At 38.4% G+C, this 22399-nt stretch overlaps 2 protein-coding genes and 1 pseudogene across 3 annotated transcripts; 2 read left to right on the top strand and 1 right to left on the bottom strand.

Annotated features, from left to right (window-relative positions):
- Positions 1–4410: 4410 nt before the first annotated feature.
- On the top strand, positions 4411–5901 carry LOC133725185 (polygalacturonase-like; annotated as a pseudogene).
- Positions 5902–6515: 614 nt separating this feature from the next.
- On the top strand, positions 6516–18634 carry LOC133724421 (uncharacterized). Of its 2 annotated transcripts, XM_062151146.1 has the most exons (13): positions 6516–6642; positions 6794–6941; positions 8110–8652; positions 9148–10344; positions 10451–10778; positions 11158–11413; positions 11498–11714; positions 11845–12197; positions 12423–12932; positions 13353–14544; positions 14835–15188; positions 15372–15609; positions 15964–18634. In XM_062151146.1, exons 2-13 carry the CDS (start codon positions 6831–6833, stop codon positions 18444–18446), a joined length of 7782 nt encoding a protein of 2593 aa, XP_062007130.1. In that variant the 5' UTR covers positions 6516–6642; positions 6794–6830; the 3' UTR covers positions 18447–18634. The 2 variants fall into 2 exon arrangements, with proteins under 2 accessions (XP_062007130.1, XP_062007129.1); XM_062151145.1 differs by lacking the exon at positions 6516–6642 and having other exon boundaries at positions 6701–6941.
- A 489-nt stretch (positions 18635–19123) lies between these two features.
- LOC133722284 (large ribosomal subunit protein eL13z-like) lies at positions 19124–21296 on the bottom strand. Its single transcript, XM_062149176.1, has 5 exons — positions 21170–21296; positions 20631–20746; positions 20403–20536; positions 19593–19751; positions 19124–19501 (listed from the first exon to the last, which is right to left on the bottom strand). The coding sequence occupies exons 2-5, from the start codon at positions 20737–20739 to the stop codon at positions 19280–19282; spliced, it is 624 nt and encodes a 207-aa protein (XP_062005160.1). The 5' UTR covers positions 20740–20746; positions 21170–21296; the 3' UTR covers positions 19124–19279.
- Positions 21297–22399: the final 1103 nt, after the last annotated feature.

Below are 22399 nucleotides of genomic sequence, written 5' to 3'. Positions count from 1 at the left end.
ACAATGCAGAGATCATTGCTCTTCACGAAGAGATTCGTGAATGTATATGGATTGGATCCATAATTACGCATGTTCGAACAATTGTGGTTTGAAGTCTACCATAGATGAGCCTACGAGCATTTAGGATAATGCAGCTTGTTTTGAACAAATGAAGCAAGGCTACATCAAAGCGACAACACCAAGCTTAATCAGCAACAACAGACTCTCCTCAAGATCAAAATGAACTAGGTTCGATCTGAGGACAGTGTGGCAGACTTGCTCACTAAGTCATTGCCTAAATTCCACTTTCGAGAAACATGTTGGTAGCATCGTTTACGGAAGTTATCCGAACTCCCATGACCGTAGTAGTCATCAGGGGGAGATGCAGACATCAGGGGGAGATGTCTACATGTATGGTCTCGAAACGTGAAGAGTGTGTTGTGCTCTTTTTCCCCTTCGACCGAGGTTATTTTTGTCCCACTGGGTTTTTGTTACTCGGCAAGGTTTTTAACGAGGCAACGAGAGAAGCACCACGTTTGGACAACACAAGGGAGAGTGTTTAAGGATATCTCTATTTGTGTTTAGCCCAAACTCTAGGTTACTTGACCTAGTGGTAATAGGGTTAAATTAGAAGGATCTAGATTCCTATTCAATGTACGATTACTTTCCTTGTACGATTAAGATTCTATGCATTGTAATCCTCTATATAAAGAGGCCCCTATTATCAATGAGAATACACAGCAAATTCCTCTCAATTTCAGTTTCTCTACAACAATTATGATTTTATTATGAAATTTTAATATATTTTAGCTTTTTTATCGGTTTAAATTAAATGAGATATTTTTGTTAAAAATATTTAGTTTTGAATTGTATACGTCATATAAGGATATTTTTGGAAAGAGAAATGAGTTAGATAAGTAAATTTAATAATTGAAATTAAAATATAGGGTGTAATGAGCAAGTAGGGTGAGCAAAGAAAATGGTAGGGTGTGGCAATAGTTGCACCCTATGGAAACCTTTTCCAACAATTACAATTAAGAAATTGAATAAAAGTGAGCACTCTGGGTTGATAAAATTAATGTGATGTTTTGGGGAGTGAAATTTGCACTCTTCAAATTACAAATTATACTCCCTTTATATTTTTATAATATTTATTAAGGTTTCTGTTTTGAAATTCTCAAATTTACCCTCCAAATACACTTGAATTTTCCAGCAGAGTATTTGTACTACCAATAACCAAAAATCCAAGAGAGTCGCCAATTTGCCATTGGCAAACCAGAGGCTGCCATAGTTTTATGTATAAAGCCGCTTTAAAGGAGTAATGGGTGCTTCACATTCCATCCCTCACCATCACCCTTCTTCAACGAAATCCCAGAATATCCTTGTTTTCTCAGTCAACAGAGTCAAGATTACAAAACCCAGTATTCAAATTAAACCCCACCAACCAAATCTTCAAGACCCAGTTGAAGACCATATATGTCTTAAACCTCGTCGCTTGCAAATTCGGCGGCTCCGTTGCCATCAACTCGAGATCGTCGCGATACCCCGTTCATCGACCTTGCATAATTTTGCAGCTCCGTTGCCATCGATCTTATTAGCTTCTGCAACTAAGTTTTCCAGAAAAATTGATTCTGCAATTTAAAGTTCTTATAGATCTCAATTCCATCTGAGATTTTCCAAGAAAGGTTATTTTTGTTGCTTGCTCCCAAATCTTGCTTTATGCTTACCTTACTCTCTCTGTCTTCTCTCTTTCCAAACCCATAAACACAAATTAAACACAAAACAAAAAGAAATGCTTCTCAAGCTCAAATCAACTCCCATCTCCTTCATACCTTTTGTTGAATTTTCTTTGATTAAATTTGGTCAATGTTGGAGATGTTGGGTTCATGAGTAAATGTCTATATAATTGATGGAAGGAGGATTTGCATAGATGATAATGATTGCAATTCTAAAGAAGCTTCAGAAGAGAAGACGTAAGAATCGATAAGGACAAAAATATGTTTAGGAGGGATAAATTTGGAAGTTCAATAAAATTTGATTGAGATAACATTAAAATATTATGAAGGGAGTGTGGTTTGTAATTTGGGGAGTGCGAAATTTGACCATCTTGGTTTTCTGAATTTTCTTCATGTTCAACGTCTCCTCGAGAAATTAGAGAGGTTCAATGTTGAGGAATTAATGAATTATACATGCTATAATGAAATATCTTATCGTCAGATGAAAAAATTTATGAAGAGGCCATATCCGCCTATCTCAAGAAATTAGAAAGGTCCGAGTTTGAAATCAATGAGACACCCTTATTTACACCAATTAATTAGGCAAAAATTGATACCTTGTTTACACTTCTTCTTTTTTTGGTCTGAAAATACTTCAACTGAATACCCAAAAGGGAGAAGGCACAAACAAGTTAACGCCTTGTTTTTTTTTTTTGAGAAAAGGGCGGTGCGGCAGCCCTCAAGCCTTGATAGCCTTAATTAAAGAAACTGTCGAATACAAGGGGGGGCCATTGAGCCTAAACCCCTGATTACAATAAGTAGAACCTCCTGAAATACTATCCTGATTTTCTACTAAATGCTTGTACTCAACAAAGCACCAACTAGCAAAGAGCGCACAACTGACGACTCTATTTGCTTTAACTGCAGTAACGCAGCGGTGACACAACGGAAAGATAACTTGGTCTGCAACCCGACTGCAGCAAAGCATAACTACCATATGCACAGCTTTCCCATTATGATGCCACCGGACACTACATCCAGTGACACTTAAATTCCCTCTGTTACTAAGAGGCAGCGACCATTTGCAAGTGCAAGGAACTCGCCGCCTACCTAGATCAGAGAAGGCACACAAGGTGCAAAGACTGGCACACAGGCCACTGCCTCCTACCGGAACACGGTTGGAGATTATTACCGACAAAGCAACAACTGAAAGAAGAACAAACAAACAAGTATGAAATAAAAAACAGCAGCAAAACCAAACAGCTGAGGCCCGGCCCATCCACCATCTCTCCCATAGGCCCAATGCAGACGCCCACCAAGCGAGCATCGATCTGCCAACGCCGGCACCAGATCGCCCCCAAGTAGCACGACGCCGCCGCGCAGCAACCCTGCACCGCCGCATCACCACGACACTGTGCAGGCCCTTCTTCAACCCGATTGGTGCCCGAAACCCGAACCAGAACCGACTAGATCGAGATCTCAGCGACCGTCCCCTAGCCCCCAGTTGCCGCTGAGCCTCCACGGTTCGCCGCTGGCCGTCAGTGTCCTAGAGCCACTCCAACTGCCCCAGAAACAACACAGAAACGCACCTGCAGATCCCCGTCCAACCCCAAACCCAGATCCGAAATCTAACTCCGAGAAGCTCGTCACTTCGATGAAATCGGGAACCCAACCACCGCCAAGAAACCATCCTTGGCCCAGACACCTGCAGCAACCTGCAGATCGAGCCCCGTCGACCGATCACACCACGCCGGAAGTCCGTGCCAGCTCCCACCCACGATCGACGAAGAGACGAAACCGATCTGGAAGCACCGCCCCAATCCAAGTAGAAGCTGCCAACCTCCATCCCTGAGCCAGATCCCCGCCATAGAGCCTCGCCGCTAGCCTCCATCCTCATCCCCTCCCGGACCGGAACGCAGCGGCAGGGGGCCCGCCGGCGTTCGGCCGGGAGAGAACGCGCTCGAACTCTCTGTTTTGGTCTCCGCGCGTGAGGCGCGTTTAATTTTTAACCTTTTTTTTTCTTTAGTGGTGCGTGCTTGGTCTCTTGTATTCAGTTAACGCCTTGTTTGCACTTCACAATGGCGTTAATCTCATACCTAAGCTACCGGCCGTTATAGACTGTACTTGAACTTGAAGCAACCTAGCTAGTGATCCAATTTGAAGCGCGTGAGAGATTAATTCAAAAACAAGTCAACGGCCTCTTCCTAACTTTGTGTCAATATTAAATGCCGATGTACAATTTCTGGGGTTTTAAGGATGAGAATATTATTCAGATATAAGTTTCAAATATTACTTCATTAAGCAGCAAGCAATCAAATGATGGGAGCATTCATTCGAAGACTCCCTTGACTAGTGTTTGGCATATAATAATAAAACCAAAAAGAGAAGAGTGGCCACCAAACTAGCTAGTGTGTTAATTTCCGGCGCAGTTTGCTTTCTTAGTATGATTCCCATGTATATGCATGCATATATATTCCTTTATATATGCTTATCAACCCGGTTACTTCATGCATGTACCATAATCCATTTACGTGTATCCTAATTCCTACAAACCATTCAACCACATATAAATAGTTAAATACCCAGGCTAGGCTTACCATTATCTTCAACTCGTCATTTCCCTCCACATTCAACTTCATACTCGCTGATCTTGATCTTAATATATCTCTGTTAGTTCTTCTCTCTCCCAAAATCTCATACAGAAGAGGAAGAAAAAATGGTGCCGCATACACGTTGTTCTTGCGCAGCTGTATTGATTGTTCTACATATTTTATACCAGTCATCTGCTTCTGCTGCTGATGAGACCGCAACTGTTTACAATGTCTTAAGCTTTGGAGCTAAACGTACGCAATGGCGTAACTGATTCAACCCAAGCTTTTCTTGATGCATGGGCTGCTGCCTGTGCCTCTCTGGATCCAGCCGAGATAAATGTACCAAAAGGTAGGTATATATTTGCTCAACTCTATGGCCTTTAAAGGTGACTGCAAAAGCCCACAGATTACTTTCCGGATTGATGGAACACTCGTAGCTTCACCTGATTACCGAGTCCTAGGCCAAGCCAGCAATTGGCTTGGTTTTGAAGGAGTCAGCGGGGTACTCATTATTGGAGGAACACTTGATGCCAAGGGTTCTGCATTGTGGGCTTGCAAATTGAGCTCCAAAGCCTCCAATTGTCCTGATGGCTCCACGGTTAGTATATGAACTAGAATCATCCGCTAATGTACTCTTCTATCTAGTATTGATATTTAAACTAAACTCTTGTCTATATGTAATTGCAGAGTTTGAGTTTTACAAACTCCAAAAACATTAGAGTCGAGGGGCTAATGTCATTGAACAGCCAGATGTACCACATTGTCATAAACGGCTGCCAAGACGTTCTCATTCAAGGCGTCAAAGTCATTGCTGCTGGCAATAGCCCAAACACCGACGGCATCCATGTCCAGTTCTCGAAAAATGTTGCAATCTTAAACACATCTATCAAAACTGGGGACGATTGTGTCTCTATTGGCCCCGGCACCAAGGACTTATGGATGGAACACATATCATGCGGACCTGGCCACGGCATTAGGTATGTCAAAGTTTCAAGGTTACATGTTCATCACATTAAACCTCTTATAATGTTGGTGTTAGCTAATGCATGTGTTTGGTGATTGCAGCATTGGGAGCCTAGCCAAGGACTTGGAAGAGGAAGGGGTACAAAATGTAACGGTCAAAAATGCGATTTTTAAGGGCACCCAAAATGGTGTGAGGATAAAGTCTTGGGCGAGACGTAGCAACGGGTTTGTCCAAGGTGTCCAATTTCTTGACGTTGAAATGGTTGATGTCCAAAACCCTATTGTAATTGACCAAAATTACTGCCCACACAACCTTAACTGCCCTGCTCAGTTGAGAATTGATTGAACTTGATTATCATATGGATGTACTTGTGCTCAAAGTTCAATGATCGATCCAAGTACTAATGCACACTTTTATCTCGATTCAATAGGTATCATCAGGCGTGAAAATTAGTGATGTATTGTATCAAAACATTCGAGGAACATCAGCAACAGCAGTCGCAGTAAAATTTGCTTGTAGTGCAGCAAATCCATGCAGTGGGATAATACTTGAAAACGTGAATTTGGCGTGCCGGAATCAAGTGGTGGAATCGTATTGTACAAATGCAATCGGAAAGACTTTCGGCACTGTTCAACCTACGAGTTGTTTATAATCTTCAAAAGCAAATAATTAGGCATGAATTAGCTAGTAATGTGTACGTAGATGCACTGCATATTGCTTGTGTTTATAGAAAAAATGTACACTATATTATTCGTTTTATACATACAATAAAAAAGTTAACAAGTATTCAGTAGAATTCTAATGATGAACCTTTGAGATATTTTCACACAACACAAATGCAACCAGACACATAAACATGATTCTTACTTTTTTATCATATTCAATTTGAATATAATGCGAATATGAAATGACACAATATGTTAAACAAGAATTTGATCTCAAAATCATCTTATTTGAACTTAATATATCGCAAATGAGAAAAGGAAAAAAAAAAAAATTCTATTCAAATTCACGGTTAAAGTGACTAAATAAGGTGGTGGCTGTGGTTTAGTACATTCAATATTTTTCACGAAAATGGGTTAAGAACGAACTTGACATTAATGAAGAAAATGATGATTTTGTGGGGGAAACCTGTCCGACTCCCAATGACCTTCTTCAGAGTTCAGCAAAAACGAAAAAAGAAAACCTGTCCGAATAAATCTTCATTTTTTATTTAAAGCATAAAAGACAACACCTTTATAGAGAGGTCAAATAGTCTAAGGGGAGAAGAACGTCCCCTCCAAGCACAAACCTTTTCTATTTGCATTCACTCTCTATCTCAAGGGTTCTGGTCAGAAATTTTACCTCTCTCTTGAATATCTGGATGATAATTCCAAGCCCAAAGAGTTGAAATGTAATGTGTCTTGCCTTTTGTTACAGATTGTTCTACCTCTCTTTTCAAAATCCCTCTCTCTTTTTTCATTTCCTTCACATAAAGTTGTGGTGAGGAAGTGGGTTTTCTGTGATAATTCTCATGGTAATATATGCTTTTGTTTTGAATGCAGATAACAAAAGCAAGGGAGTTTTGAGTTAGACAGGGAGATGATGGAAGGTTCACACAAGAAAAAGCCTAAAAAACCCAACCTTTTGGCTGAGACTGTGTTTTCTTGGTCCCTTGATAACATTTTCAATGAACGTCTCTTCAAGAACAAGGTATATTGTGGCTAGCTTCCAGTTTTATTTGTAAAGTCTTTATCTTTTTGTGTTTTTGATCTTTTATTGAAGAAAGGTAGCGGCTTTATGTTTCTTTGTTATCTTTCTCGTTGCTCTGTTAAGAAATAAGTGAAATGATAATCTTTAGAAGGGTAGCCTCCACTTTTACTTGGAAAGTCTTAATCTTTCTTGTTAGAAAGTCTTGATCTTTCTTGTTATTATTGAAGAAAGGTACAGTCTTTATATTCCATTGCCATCTTTCTTGTTTCTCTGTTAGTAAATAAGTGAAATAGTAAAGTTTTTTGTGGTGAATTTTGATGACTGTTACAAGAGAAGGTGGCTTTATTGTTGTAGCAAACTTTTTAGTTTTTCTTCGGTGGCCTTGACTCGGAAATGTCTAATTGTTAAGCCTACTATTTCAGTTTGCTAATTATTCCTCATGCTTTGCTCTTACTCATCTTCTTCACTTTTTCTTTTCTTTCTTTCATCTGGTACTCAAATATGAGCAAATATATGGCAATAGTGTGACCACTGAGATCTGGTAATGCGGAGAGTGTGATGAATTGTTGTCAATGGATATCATTTATTTCTATCTAGATGGCAATAGATTTCCGTTCTGTTTTGTGACTGAAGTGTTAAGGTGGGAAATGCAGATGCATCGATGATGATTGGTCATGGATCTGTAGTAGTTGTCTTATAGACTTGATTGTTGCTAGTGAGACCACGATACAAAATATGCACGCTGTTCAATTTAGGTTCACTCTTGACCGTTCAAAAGAGTATAGATATACAGTAGTTTCTTCACTTAAAAAAAGAAATGAGCAAATGGCTATGTTTCAATTATGTATATTCTATTTGGGTAAAGCTATGGTAATTTAACATTTCTCATACATATCCAATTTAGATTCACTTCAGGCTAAAAAAACACCATTAGGATTAGTTAAAAAAAATTCATGCTTTTACAAAATTAGTTTGGATCCAAGGTTTTAAAAGTATAATCTGAAGACTTCTATTTGTCAGAAATATCAGATTGAAATTGTATTGTAATACGCTCTCCTTGCATCCTTCTGTATGTTTTAGTGAATTCCGCAGTTGTTTACATTGAATACAATTTGTTTGAGATTTGAATCAAATGAGGCGTACTTACAGCGAGTCTTTGTTATTCTAGGTGGAAAAGATTCCTGAATCATTTCACTCTGTGGAGCATTACCTCGGGTGTTATCTGTATCCTTTATTGGAAGAAACAAGAGCGCAGGTCCATGCAAGTATGGAAACTATTTACAGAGCACCATTTGCTAAAGTAGTTGCTTTTGAAAAAGCGAAGCCATATGGAACAAAGCTATATGATATCAAGGTTGATTATTGGCGAAACAGGTTAAATGACCGTGGCAAAGAGCCATATGAAACTTTGCCAGGTGATCTTTTTGTTTTAGCAAATGCTAAACCTGAAAGTTTTTCAGATTTACAAAGGGTAGGGAGGTCATGGGCTTTTGCATCAGTCACTAAAGTCTCAGAATATGAGAACGAGGATGAAAGTACTTCTCTTGATTTTAAAATCAAGGCTTCCAAAGAACTTGAAGTTGTAAAGGGTTCGGCATCACTGTTTATGGTTTTTCTAGTGAACTTAATCCCGAATGGAAGAATATGGAAAGCTTTGCACATGTCCAAAAACCTGAACATTATCAAGGAAGTTCTGTGCACTGATTCTGTGGTAAGAGATTTGTGAATCGTAATTAGTTATGTATATTTTGTTTGGTTGAGTTAGAATTACGTTCACTAACATAGGAACTATTTGTGGTACATGAACTATAATGTAATGTAATACTGGCCCAACATCTTAGTAAGTACTCAGTGTTTTTAGCTTTTTTCACAGCTAAATAAACTTTACTATATCACTTGATGATATACCATATTAATATTGAGACAATATCTTCCTGGTTAAAGTTCATGAAGAAATATGACAAATCTTTCCTCCCTGGTTTAACCGTAATACTTGTGTATCAAAATATGTAAGATGGATTCTTTGACTGATGTAAATAACATATCTGATGGTCTTCAACTAATTATTCCATATGATTACAGGCTCATGAAGATATTATCACATATCTGATGTTCTTCAACTCTATCTACTTGTGTATCAAAATATGTAAGATGGATCCTTTGTTTTATTACTGGAACTGACTGAAGATATTATGATTGATTACAGGCTCATGAAAATCTCTGCTCTGAAAAGAATAATGACATCGTGAATAAGGGGTTAGTTCAGAGTTTATCATCTGGTCTGAATGAATCCCAAACCGGGACTGTTTTAGCCTGCCTTGAAATGCTGCATTGTCGTGAGAAGTCTTCTGTTGAACTAATTTGGGGTCCTCCTGGTACTGGAAAAACTAAAACAATTGCGACTCTACTTGTAACCTTGTTACAGATGAATTGTAGGACTCTTGTTTGTGCCCCAACAAATGTTGCAATAACTGAAGTTGCTTCTCGTGTTGTAAAGATGTTGACTGAAGTAGAGTCCAGTTCTTTGTTTTGTTCTTTCGGAGAAGTTCTTCTATTTGGGAATAAGGAGCGACTCAGAGTTGGCTCAGATATTGAAGAGATATATCTAGATTACCGTCTCAAAAGGCTTGCCGAGTGCTTAGGACCACAGACTGGCTGGAGGCATTGCTTTGCTTCCATGATAGATTTTCTTGAAGATTGTGTTTCTCACTACCATAACTTTTTGGTAAATGAGTTAACCATAGAGAAGGAACCAAAGACCTTAGGTCAAATGAAAGGAAAAGAAAGCAAGTGTGACACTCAAGTTGGCGAGGAGAAGTGCAAATCATTTCTGGAATTTATTAGAGACAGATTTGTTTCTAATGCATCACCTCTAAGAAATTGTATTGCTATCTTATGTACCCACATGGCGAAAAATTACATTTGTGGAGATAATGTCCAAAACATGATTATGCTTATCAACTTGGTTGATTCCTTTGAATCATTGTTGTTTCAAGATAATGTTGCTTCTGAAGCACTTGAAGACATTTTCTCTTGTTCTGACATTGACGACATATGGGAGACATATGCTGATAACTCATTTCATCTATTCATGAATAGAAGAGAATGCCTTAAAGTCTTGCACACTCTGTTTGACTCCCTTAGTGAACTTCACATTCCGAATTTTGTGAAGCAAGAGTCTCTAATGGAATTTTGTTTTCAAAATGCCTCCTTGATATTTTGCACTGCATCCAGCTCATATAAGTTGCATAAAGTGGCAATGGAGCCGTTGAACGTTGTTGTTATTGATGAAGCTGCACAATTGAAAGAGTCTGAATCAACAATCCCCCTTCAACTATGGGGTGTGAAGCATGCTGTTCTAGTTGGGGATGAATGTCAGTTACCAGCTACAGTGAAGAGCATTGTAAGCTGATGCCACTTTGTTATAAACAATATTTACTCCTCTTTATAAGTTTTTATTCCACTTCTTATTTGTGTGCATTTTATTTCTCCTTTCTTTTCTTCTGTAGGTATCTGATGAAGCAGGTTTTGCAAGAAGTTTGTTCGAGAGGTTAAGCTCATTTGGTCGCTCGAAACACCTTCTAAATATGCAATACAGGATGCATCCATCAATAAGTTTCTTCCCAAATTCTAGATTCTACAATAACATGATCCTGGATGCTCCAAATCTTAAAAGTAGAAGCCAGAAGAAACACTATCTTAAAGGGTCAATGTTTGGTCCTTATTCTTTCATCAACGTAATTGGTGGACGAGAAGAGAAGGATGAGGATGGACGTAGTCGAAAGAATATGGTGGAGGTTGCTATTGTTTCACAAATACTGCGGAATCTCTACAAAAGTATGTCTAGCTGCATTCTTCTTTATGTGCTCATATCGATATTTTAAATAATTGTCTGCTTAATTCATTTTGTTTTTATGTGATAGTTTACTTTAGTTTCTGATACAGTAGCATTGTTGTCAGTGTATTCAAATGGTCTTGGCATATGCATATACTTTAATTTGAAAGTTTACATTGCCTCAGTAATTCCCTTCAGCTAATGTTTTCTTTGTATATATTAGCATCGTGTAATTTTCTTATGCATTCTGTAAACAGTATCATTGTTACATAAATGCAATTTGGGTGACATGTATAAAGGATCATTCATTTGTTAGATCTAAACTGTGTAGCTTATTTCATAAAGATTGATATTCACTTTTGTCTTTCTCTTTGTATACAGAATGGGTTGAATCAAAGCAGAAACTCAGTATTGGTATAGTATCTCCATATGCTGCTCAAGTAGTCGCAATCGAGGACAAACTTGCACAGAAGTATAACAATCTTGATGGCTTTACAGTGAAGGTAAAGACAGTTGACGGGTTCCAGGGTGGGGAAGAGGACATCATTATATTGTCCACTGTACGATCCAATTATCAGCGGTCACTTGAGTTTGTTTCAAAACCGCAAAGAATTAATGTTGCTCTTACAAGGGCTAGGTATGTTTTACATAAATTTGTATGCTTCTGCATCCTTGTTTAGTAGGTTGGTGGAAATAGCTACTGATCCTCTGATGATTTTAGGCACTGTCTATGGATTTTGGGGAGTGAAAAAATTCTATGTCATAATGAGTCTGTTTGGAAGGCCGTGGTCCTTGATGCCAAAAATCGCCATTGCTTTTTTAATGTGGATGAAGACAAGGATCTAGCCAAGGCCATATTGGAGGTTAAGAAACAGTACGACCAACTAGATGATTTGCTTGATGCTGACAGTATACTTTTCAGAAGTGCTAGATGGAAGGTAATTAAAGCTCTTGTTATTACATCTTGATTACCTTAATGCCAACAACATATCCTTCCTCTTAATTTTCCAAGAACTTAATTGCAACTGTTCAAAAGTTTAATTGGATTATCTCTTACATTATCTTCAGGTGCTTTTTAGTGATAACTTTTTTAAGTCATTCAAGAAACTGACGTCAGTCCGTTTGAAGAGGTCGGTACTAAATGTTCTACTGAAGCTTGCCAGTGGCTGGAGACCAAAGAAGAAGAGTTCAGAAATGATTTGTGGTAGCTCTTCACTGATCTTGAAGAAATTTAAGGTTGAAAATCTGTATGTTGTTTGTACAACAGACATTGCAAAGGACTCAAGATACATTCAAGTATTGAAGATTTGGGACATATTGCCTATAGGGGATGTCCCAACTTTGGTCAATCGCCTGGACCGTATAATGAACAAATATACTGATGCTTTCATTAATCTCTGCAAGGAGAAATGTCTTGAGGGGTATGTCATTTTATCTTCTTGTTTTCCTAATTATGTATGATTTTATAGTCCAAGTCATAGCACCTACTCTCCCTTTATATGAATAACGGGACGCTCACAAGATGAACAATAAAGCTTTGTATTTACGAACAAAAAAAGTAGCAACTCTCCTCGTTGAAATGATATACATGTACAAATTGTTCTTCATATTAATTATTGGTTTCTTTGTTTTTGTTTTGTGATCAGTGATTTGGAAATTCCAAAGAGCTGGCCACCTTCTTTGGAATTTTTTCGGTTTAAGGATCTTAGCTTCACTAAAATCCAGAATGATTTTGTTGGTGACACATGTGATGGTAGAAGTTACGCTGAGAATTCACGGGTCAGCGAAAGTTTGTTGCTGATGAAGTTCTACTCATTATCATCTGGGGTAGTAAACCACTTGCTGTCTGATTGTGAGGGTAGAGAACTGGATCTTCCATTTGAAGTTACGGACCAAGAAATGAAGATTATCCTTCATCATAGAAGTTCCTTCATAGTTGGAAGGTCAGGAACTGGGAAAACCACTGTTTTAACAATGAAATTATTTCAGAAAGAACAGTGGCACCAGTTGGCAGTGCAAGGATGCTATACTAGTCAAAGCAGCAAGATTGAAAAGAGTTCAGCAGCTACTGAGGAGAAAGTTCTACACCAGCTTTTCGTTACAGTGAGTCCTAAGCTGTGTTATGCCATCAAGCAACATGTCTTACACTTGAAAAGGTGCGATGATTATTCATTTCTTTTCTGCCTATTATTTTCTTAAAATGTGAACAGTACTGTATCGTGAATTATAAAACGACATCTTTCTTGGGGAAAAACTGTGGTATCTTGGCTTATAAGTCACTCAAAGCTTAAATTTTTTCTCAAATATACTAAACTTGAGATTGAATTAAATAGGTTCAATGGGTTTAGAACTGTAGTTAGAATGCACAGTTGCTCTCAGTACATAGTTTTCATGGAATTAATTCTGTTCCTGCTTTAACTCATCTGCATGGTTTGGTTTTAATGACCGGATTCTTTAGAATTTTAGTTCAGGATGAAATTGTGCTCTAGTATATGATCTCTGTTGCTCAAGAGTTTCCTTCATATATTCTGACTTTTGATGTTAAATGTTCTGACCTTTTTTCCTTGTGTCCACAGTTTTGCATGTGGTGGAAGTCATTCGACTGAAAGCAGTTTGATTGATATGATTGATTTTGATGAGGATGAAGCTCAATTCAACGATATCCAAGATTCATTTCATGAAATTCCTCCCCATTCTTACCCTCTTTTCATCACATTTCAAAAGTTCTTGATTATGCTTGATGGAACACTGAGCAACTCATACTTTGAAAGATTCCTTGATGCAACTGAGCTTACTCATGGTCATCTACGGAATTCAAGATCAGCTGCCTTGCAGACTTTTATAAGAACAAAGGAAGTCAGTTATGAGAGGTTTAGTTCATTATACTGGCCGCATTTTAATACCGATTTAACAAAGAGGCTTGATGCTTCAAGAGTCTTTACAGAGATTATTTCCCATATAAAAGGTGGCTTGGGAGCTATGGAAGCATGTGATGGTAAACTCAGTCGAGAGGATTATGTACAACTGTCAGAGATCCGAGTTTCCATTCTAACCAGGCAAGAGAGAGAAGTTATATATGATATTTTTCAGATGTATGAAAAAATGAAGATGGAAAATGGGGAATTTGATCTTGCTGATTTTGTAATTGATCTTCACCATCGACTGATGCATGAAAAGTATGAGGGGGATCATATGGACTTTGTTTATGTTGATGAGGTTCAAGATCTAACAATGAGTCAAATTGCCTTGTTTAAACATATGTGCCACAATGTTGAAGATGGTTTTGTTTTTTCCGGTGACACTGCACAAACAATTGCAAGGGGTATTGATTTCAGGTTTCAAGAATTACGACATCTATTCTACAAGAAGTTTGTGTTGGAGTCAAGAACCAATAAGCATGATGAAAGTAAGGAAAAAGGCCAAGTCTCAGAAATTCTTCACTTGACTCAAAACTTTCGTACCCATGATGGAATCCTCAAGCTATCACAAAGCATTATTGACCTACTATATCATTTCTTTCCCCTTTCCATTGATGTCTTAAAACCTGAAAGTAGTTTGATATTTGGGGAAGCTCCGGTATTGCTTGAATCTGAAGAAAATGAAAATGCAATCGTAAAGATTTTTGGAAATACTGGGAATATAGTTGGATTTGGTGCAGAGCAGGTAATTTTGGTCCGAGATGATAGTGCTCGAAAAGAGATATCCAAATTTATAGGGAAGCATGCTCTTGTTCTAACCATTGTGGAGTGCAAGGGCCTTGAGTTTCAGGTGATTACAGTATCTGTAAACTTCTTTAGTTGCACAGAAGTAATCACTGTTTTTAATTTAGTACTTTTATTTTTGTTTTTTAACCTATTGTGATCCTTAGGTATGGCTCTGCTATGGCATGAATCTTTTTTTTCCCTTTCCTTTTATTTCCATTGAAGAATTTTTCCTCGCTACATTTTCCAATGGAATTCCTGTTATATATTGGTTTTAGATCAGAATATGATTGTTATTAGTTGCCACGATTTTTCAAATGTTGAAAAAGTCCTAACATTTGTCTATCCACTGTATAGGATGTCCTCTTATACAACTTTTTTGGCTCATCACCTTCAAAAAACCAGTGGAGGGTTATATATGATTACATGAATGAACTAGATTTACTCGACCACACTTTACCCAGGGGCTTTCCTGGTTTCGATGTAGCCAAACACAATATCTTATGCTCTGAACTGAAGCAACTGTATGTGGCCGTTACTCGCACGAGACAGAGATTGTGGATTTGTGAAAATATGGAAGAGCTGTCCAAACCAATGTTTGACTACTGGAAGAAGAAATGTCTTGTGCAAGTTAAGCAACTGGATGATTCCCTTGCACATGAAATGCAAGTTGCAAGCAGTCCTGAGGAGTGGAAGTCACGTGGCATTAAGGTTTGCTTAATCTTTCTGTACAACAATGAGAAAATAGTAATGATGAAGAGGAGAGATTAACTATAACAGAAATTGTATTTCCAGTAGTAGTGGTGGTGGTAGTAGTAGTAGTAGTACTTATTACAGTTCAAATACCAGTATTTTCAATTATACTTTCCTAATTCGTTCTTTTGTTTGTTGCAGCTATATCATGAACACAACTACGAAATGGCCACAATGTGCTTTGAAAGAGCAGGTGACACTTACTGGGAAAGAAGGTCTAAAGCAGCTGGCCTTAAAGCACTTGCTGCCCACATACGAACGTCAAATCCTGAAGATGCTAAATCTATTCTCAGGGAAGCTGCTGAAATATTTAACGCTATAGGCAAGGCAGATTCTGCTGCCAGATGTTTTTCTGATCTGGGGGAGTATGAAAGAGCTGGTAAGACTATTTAAAATCAGTTTTTCTTAGTCTGCCTCCTGTTTTTGATTCATAGTATTCTAGTGGTTCTGTTGGTTTTTGGTTTCCGGAGTATGAAAAAGCTGGTAAGACAATTTACATCTGTTTTGCTTAGTCTGCCTCATGTTTTCGAATCGTAGTATTCTTGTGGTTCTGTTAGTTTTATCCTTTGTTCCTTGAATTTTTGTATTCATTGTATTGTATAATTGAAAATCTTGATTCCATGTTTGCATGGCTGTGTACTCCCATTTAATGTTGAAATCTCTAGGGAATTTTTGTTCTGAATTAAGATTAAATCAATTTTATTTTCTTAATTTGTGTCTTTAATTGGTGCAGCTAGAATATATTTGAAATGTGGGGAGTCTGAACTGAAGAGAGCCGCGGAATGTTTTTCTCTAGCAGGACGATATAAGGAGGCAGCAGATGTCTATGCTAAGGGTAATTTTTTTGCAGAGTGTCTCACTATTTGTGAAAAGGGAAAACTATTTGAACTGGGTTTGCAGTACATCAATAACTGGAAACAGCATGCAGAAGAGGACACTGCTATGACTACTAGAGGAAAAGGAATAAATAGAATGCAGCTTGAATTTTTAGAGAGCTGTGCACTTCACTATTATGATTTGAATGATAACAGATCCATGATTAAGTTTATTAAAGCTTTTCCTTCTATAACTTTGGTGCGGGACTTTTTGAAGAGGTTGGATAGCCTTGATGAGCTTTTGTTGTTGGAGGAAGAATTTGGAAATTATCTGGAAGCTGCAAACATCGCACAGCTTAAAGGTGAAATTCTACTTGAATCTGATTTCCTTGGAAAGGCAGGTAAATTCAAAGAAGCCTCATTGAAAATAATATTCTACGTACTTGCCATGTCTCTTTGGTCATCTGGCAGCAAGGGCTGGCCTCTGAAGAAGTTTCCACAACAGGAGGCCCTCTTGGCAAAAGCCAAGTCACTTGCCAAGAATGAGACAGACAACTTTCATGAGTTGGTTTGCACTGAGGTTGATATTTTATTAAATAGGCAGGATAACTTGGCTGTGTTGAAAAATCAATTGAATTCTTCTCAGAGACATCAGAGTATCAGAGGGGAAGTTTTATCTGCTCGAAAAATTTTGGATGCACATCTCTCTCAAAGAACTGATAAGTATATATGGGAAAAAGAATTGATTGGTGATCTTGTAAAGGAGTCAGAAGAGAAAATATCTAAAAATCAGGTTTCCATTGATTCACTGGTTTACTTTTGGAATTTTTGGAAGGAGAAGATTCTTCACATATATGAATCTGTGCGATGTTTGGAAACTCCAGAATGCAAGGGATATGTAGAGTGTTGTTTAACTTGCTTAGGTGTGTGTAGGCTATATCATGATCTGAATCCAGTCTATGTGTTGCTCCTCCCTCGTGCTGATTGGGTAAGATGTCTGGAAAGAAGACAATTCCTAAATCATGGGAAGTTGGTCTCCATTGATGGTCAGCAGCTCATTTCAGCTGCTCGGAAATATTGGAGTTCAGAAATGATCTCTGTTGGAATCAAGGTTTTGGAAAAGCTTGAAGCTCTTTACAAGTTCCCTGTCAAGAATTCTGATTCAGCCTTCTTCCAAAGCAAGTCTCTTACCTTGATCTATGATGTTGCAGTGTATCTTGTGGATTCCAAATGTCTGAAGCCTAAGCATCAAGATACCATAACACTACAGAGGTTTGTAACTTTTTCAACTGAGAGTTTGGTGTCTTACATGTTTCCTTTAGATGGGAGGAACTCATTGAGAGAGAGTATGATTTCTCTTAGAAGAACTGATGCTTTAAAGAATGCTCTGAGACAAGTAGTATTTGAATATACCCGGTCAAAGAACAAGCCGTCTTTTGGGGATATTGGAAGGATTGCAATGATCATTCTCGGGACTGGTAAGCTGAACAGCGAACTATATGCTAAGCTTCTCAAAAAGCTAGACTCCCACTCAAATTTGAGGGCCTTCATTATTTTTCTTTGCGAGACTTTTGGACGTGGGGAAATTATTTACGTGAGTATTATGTTGCCATTCCGTAAGGAAGTTAAAGTCAACGGGAGGGTTATTTATGACTACATGTCACCTGGTTGCTTCTTGTATATTCTGGAACGCCTTCTGATTTGGGCAGCTCTTACTCAAGGTTATGTTCTTACTACAAGTTCTTGCTTTATTGAATGGCTGATATCCCAGGATGAAGATAGCCGCTTAAATTTCATTGTGGAAGAAGATCGATCACCTTCTCTCGAAGGCATCCTTGAACTTACGATTAATGACTGTATATCGGAAAAGAAGGATATGATTGAATGGCTTGAAAAGTCTGACAAAAACTGGAAGAAGCATTATCCGCTATACATCCTTCGATTGGTTGTTCTGTTATGTTTGCTTTATGTGAACTTTGGTTCGTCTTTGGATACACTCTTTGACTTTCTGGGGAGGAGCTATGTCGCTGAGCAGTTGCCTTGTGACTTTGTTGACACCCTTAGGAGGGGGTGGAGTCATGATTCCCTTAGGAGGGGGAGGAGTCATAATTCTCCGATTTCAAATGTGAGTGCACTTTCTGCAGCTCTCAAGAAGGATGATAATGATTCGGTATTTGCAAGTTTTAGGCAGGGTTGTAGTTGTACACCTCATAATTCTCTGAGTTCAAATGTGAATGCACTTGCTGCAGCTCTCAAGAAGGTTGATAATGATTTGGTAATTGCAAGTTTTAGGCGGGATTGTTCAAAGTTATGTTGTTCAGATGCCATCTTTATTGACATGACGGCCAACCAGTGCAAGGATGACATACTGAGAAAAATTGTGTCCAAAGCAGCAGACTAGGCAGAATGTGTCGATACATAACCTTTCAAGTCTGTTTATGAATTTCCATTTCTAATCCTTGAGGTGAATGCGCCTAACCTATCCAATTTGGTTTTTGAATCGCCATTTCTATCCATAGGATTTTCATGTTTCTAATATTAAGAAAAGAGTAGAAACTATCTGGCATGTTTTATTTGGAACTGTCTTTTGTGTACTCTTGCTGAATAACTTGATCTTTACTTGGTTTAACGTTTTGCTGATTCATGAATCAACGTAGTTGTCTTGCATCAGGGCGAAATATTTCACATCATTTTAGGCTACAAAGACCTTCACATTTGTCTGATTCTATTTTAGACATTCCAAATTACATTTTCCGTCTCAAGTTGTAACTAAAGTAGCATCTTCAGGTATGTAATCTATTAGTCAGTTAGCACTTTGCACTTTGCAGCCCCGTATCATAGAACAATTTTAAAGGTGTCCTTAACGTCGAAATGCTTGTCCAAAATCTCACAGAATGTCTGCATGCTCTGTCTTATACGTTGGAATTGGATTTGGAATTGAAATATAAATGAAAACAGATTGTCTTACAAAAGTTAACGAGCATTATTCTTTCCTTTTTCCTAATCTTGGATGACTTAGTTTTCAGTTTGGAAGAACTATGATTTTTGCAAATAGCCTGAATTTTATCACCAAAACGATCAACGTCTAATTTCTCATCATATTTTCAAATAAAAACTCAAAAGATGACATTACAAAATTCTAAACTTATGGATCCACAGTAAATAGGTCAAAGCTTAAATTGCAAAATCTTGCAAAACATAACCAAACCTTGCAAAATATTAAAAACAGGATTTCTACTTCTTCTCTTCCTTTTCGGCCTCAGCTGCCTTCTTTGCTCTGGCCCCAACATGACGTACATTCACACGTTCCACACGAAGCTTGTCATATGCCTTGACTGCAGTCAAATCTTTAGTAACCTTCACGAGCTCAACAGTTGGTTTCTCACGTTGGATGGGCAACAGAGGACCTTGGACCTGGGTTGCATTTGCAAGTTCTTCTGCTGCAGAGTCACCGGCCTGTAGCAAAGCAAGTACATACATAGTTGAGAAATAACGCTCTTAGCCAACAATCATTCTTGAACTAATCCACTTCAACCAATAACTTTACCTTAAACTTGCCAGCACGCCTTGGGAAGACAACTAATTTTTGCTTGTATGTCTTCAGACGAAGCACATTAACTTGAAACCCCTCAAGAGAACGATTCTTCCTACGATGATCAACTGAGATTCCAATGGTTGGTGCAAGTTTCCTTGGGATACCAGCAGCCTGATATAGGAAAGGTTTGTTAAAACCCATAACACAAAAATGCTTGTGATGAGATCAGGAGCAAATACTAAATACACCAAAACTGAGAACAGACTGAAAACTGTTTTATCAATTGCATAACCATCAATACAACAGGAGGTACTTCAAAAATAAAGGTCAATCCAACTATCACTTTTTCAGAAGAAGTGAGAGAAATGGCAATACAAAACAATCTTTGGAAGACTTAATATACAAACTACGTACAACAACACCTAATCTCTGCAATACTAAAGTGGCAAATACAGAACAAAAGCAGCTTTCATGCAGGTCAATGGAAATCCTAATATATCTTATACAGAAACAATCAGATTTTATCCACTTTCGGGGTATAATATAAACAAGAAACACAAATTCCATTTCAAGGAGACTCACATTGAAAATCACACATACATCCTATTTCAGGTCAACAACATCCAATCACTGTAAATGGTGAGTAGACAATATGCAAGAAACTTTTAGTGACTCCATAGACATCCTGATATAAAAGTAGAAGTATTCACTAACACAAAATAAGTATCCACTGAAAGAACTGAATTGCAACAGTGGTTAACGATCGCCCAGAATCTCTACATTTAATTCAATGCAGAATCCGAATAGGTCAGGGAAACAAACCTTCAACTCTTCCAAAGAGAAACCGCGACCAGCCCTGACTTTCATGTTATACTTCAATGTCTGCCCACGAACAACTGGACGGAGAGGTCCAGCAGTAGGCCTAGGAAAGATTTTCACAGCTTTTGCCTGGCGAGCTGGTGATATTACAATAACAACAAATTAAATTCAGCCAAATAACAGATGCATCAAATTACAGAAAAATGCAATATAACAAAGCCCGTTACTCACCATTTCTCCTCCTGGTCTTCCTTGCGGGTTGGTTAAACCAGGTCTTGACATAGTTCTGCCAGTGCTTCCTGAAGTGCTCCCCGGGAATAACATTGTTGTGCTTCACCATGGCTTACCTGTTAAACCACTCACATCAGCAAACAAAGCCGAAAATCCAAAAAAAAAAAAAAAATCATTTTAATCTGAAGCATGTCCATTTCGAATTCCAATATCTAGATATTAAATTGAGATGAACAATCAGCTCGGAAAATCAAAATTACAAATTATGGTCTTGAGTAAATTATCTTCGAAAAATAGATAAATGGGGTTAATTTCTCTGTACTTTATCAGTTGCAATCCATATGAAGACCAAAAGATTCTTCCTTTACATCGAATTCAATCTTTTTCAGTATGCAATTTTGAAAATTCATATAGTAAGTTGATGAAGGGTTTGAGAAATACGGAGTGAGGGAACAGAGATGAAACGAAGACACAGAGAAGGATGAAGCAGTGATTCGATTGGGAAGCAAAACAGAGGAGAAGAGAAAGAAAGCGAATACCTGAAGAAAATGGAGTCTCCGTGTGTTTCTTTCTCTTTCTCGCGGCGCAAAGAGAAAGAGGGAGCTGGTTCTAGGGTTTCTATGTTCTTATAATTTATGAGAGTCTTATTGGAGTGGAACTTTGGGCCTCGCAGACGGGCCTTACAACAAGTAGCCTTGACCCGACAATGAAACCATGAAAATATCGAAATTCCGATTGTACCCGCATGAGTATTAGGTGATGTCGTTTTATGTCGTGCCCTAATAGTTTTTTTTTTTTTTTTTTGGTCGTGCCCTAATAGTTGAAAAGAGGATTTAGACATCGACTTGTAAGGTAGTTATGAAATTAATATGGAATTAGGAAGAGTGTTGAGGTTTGACACTTAGAATTCAGGATAAATTGAGGACTGTTTAAGTAAATCTCTACTTTGTGTTTAGCCCAAACTCTAGGTTACTTGACCTAGTGGTAATAGGATTTTAATTAGAGATAATCTCGGAGAATCTTAGAGATATTCATTGATTGTATGATTACCTTTCCTTGTACAATTCAGATTTTATACCTTGTAATCCTCTATATAAAAAGACCCTTATTATCAATGAGAACACACAACAATTCTCTCTCAATTCTATAAGCACGAGCCCTAACCCTAGCCCTAAAAACCAAAACCTTAAAACCCTTCTCACCAAATCCCCCGCAGCTCCTACTCGCCCCTGCGCTCGCTACTCCCCGCGAGCGCGCCCTGCATCTGCTGCCCCCGCAGCTCATACGCGCCCCTGCACTCGCTGCTCCCCGCGTGCGCGCCCTGCAGCACCCGCAGTCTACCCCTGCAGCTCCCGCGTTCAGCTAGCCTCGCCCAAAGCTCGCCTGCCACGCACATCCCCGCAGCCTGTTTTCCAACACGCCTACATCAACACACGCGTGTTCTCAAGCCTCGAATCAACAAGTAAGTTTTTAAGATTAAAGTTCCTGTTTTTGAAGTTTTTCATTCTTTTCTTCTTTTTCTCAGGGACTTGCAACTTCCCTTCTTCTACCCCCCTTTTCTTCTTCATAGGGAAGACCAAAAAGCCGAACTGTGGGGGTTCTTGCTCACTCCAAGCTTGGAGCTTGTAGAGTCCTCCAAACTTAGAGTTTGTTGAGATAAAAACGATCGACCACAAACATCATTGTTTCAATCTAATCCAATCCCTCTTGGAATCGAATTTCTTAGAAGCGACTATGCTCAGAAATTCCCAATTTCTTGGAAGCGACTA

This window comes from Rosa rugosa, chromosome 1 (assembly GCF_958449725.1).
Source record: "Rosa rugosa chromosome 1, drRosRugo1.1, whole genome shotgun sequence".
Taxonomy (NCBI): domain Eukaryota; kingdom Viridiplantae; phylum Streptophyta; class Magnoliopsida; order Rosales; family Rosaceae; genus Rosa; species Rosa rugosa.
Note: the sequence above shows the minus strand (reverse complement) of the source record. Positions and strands in the feature narration are given on the sequence as shown.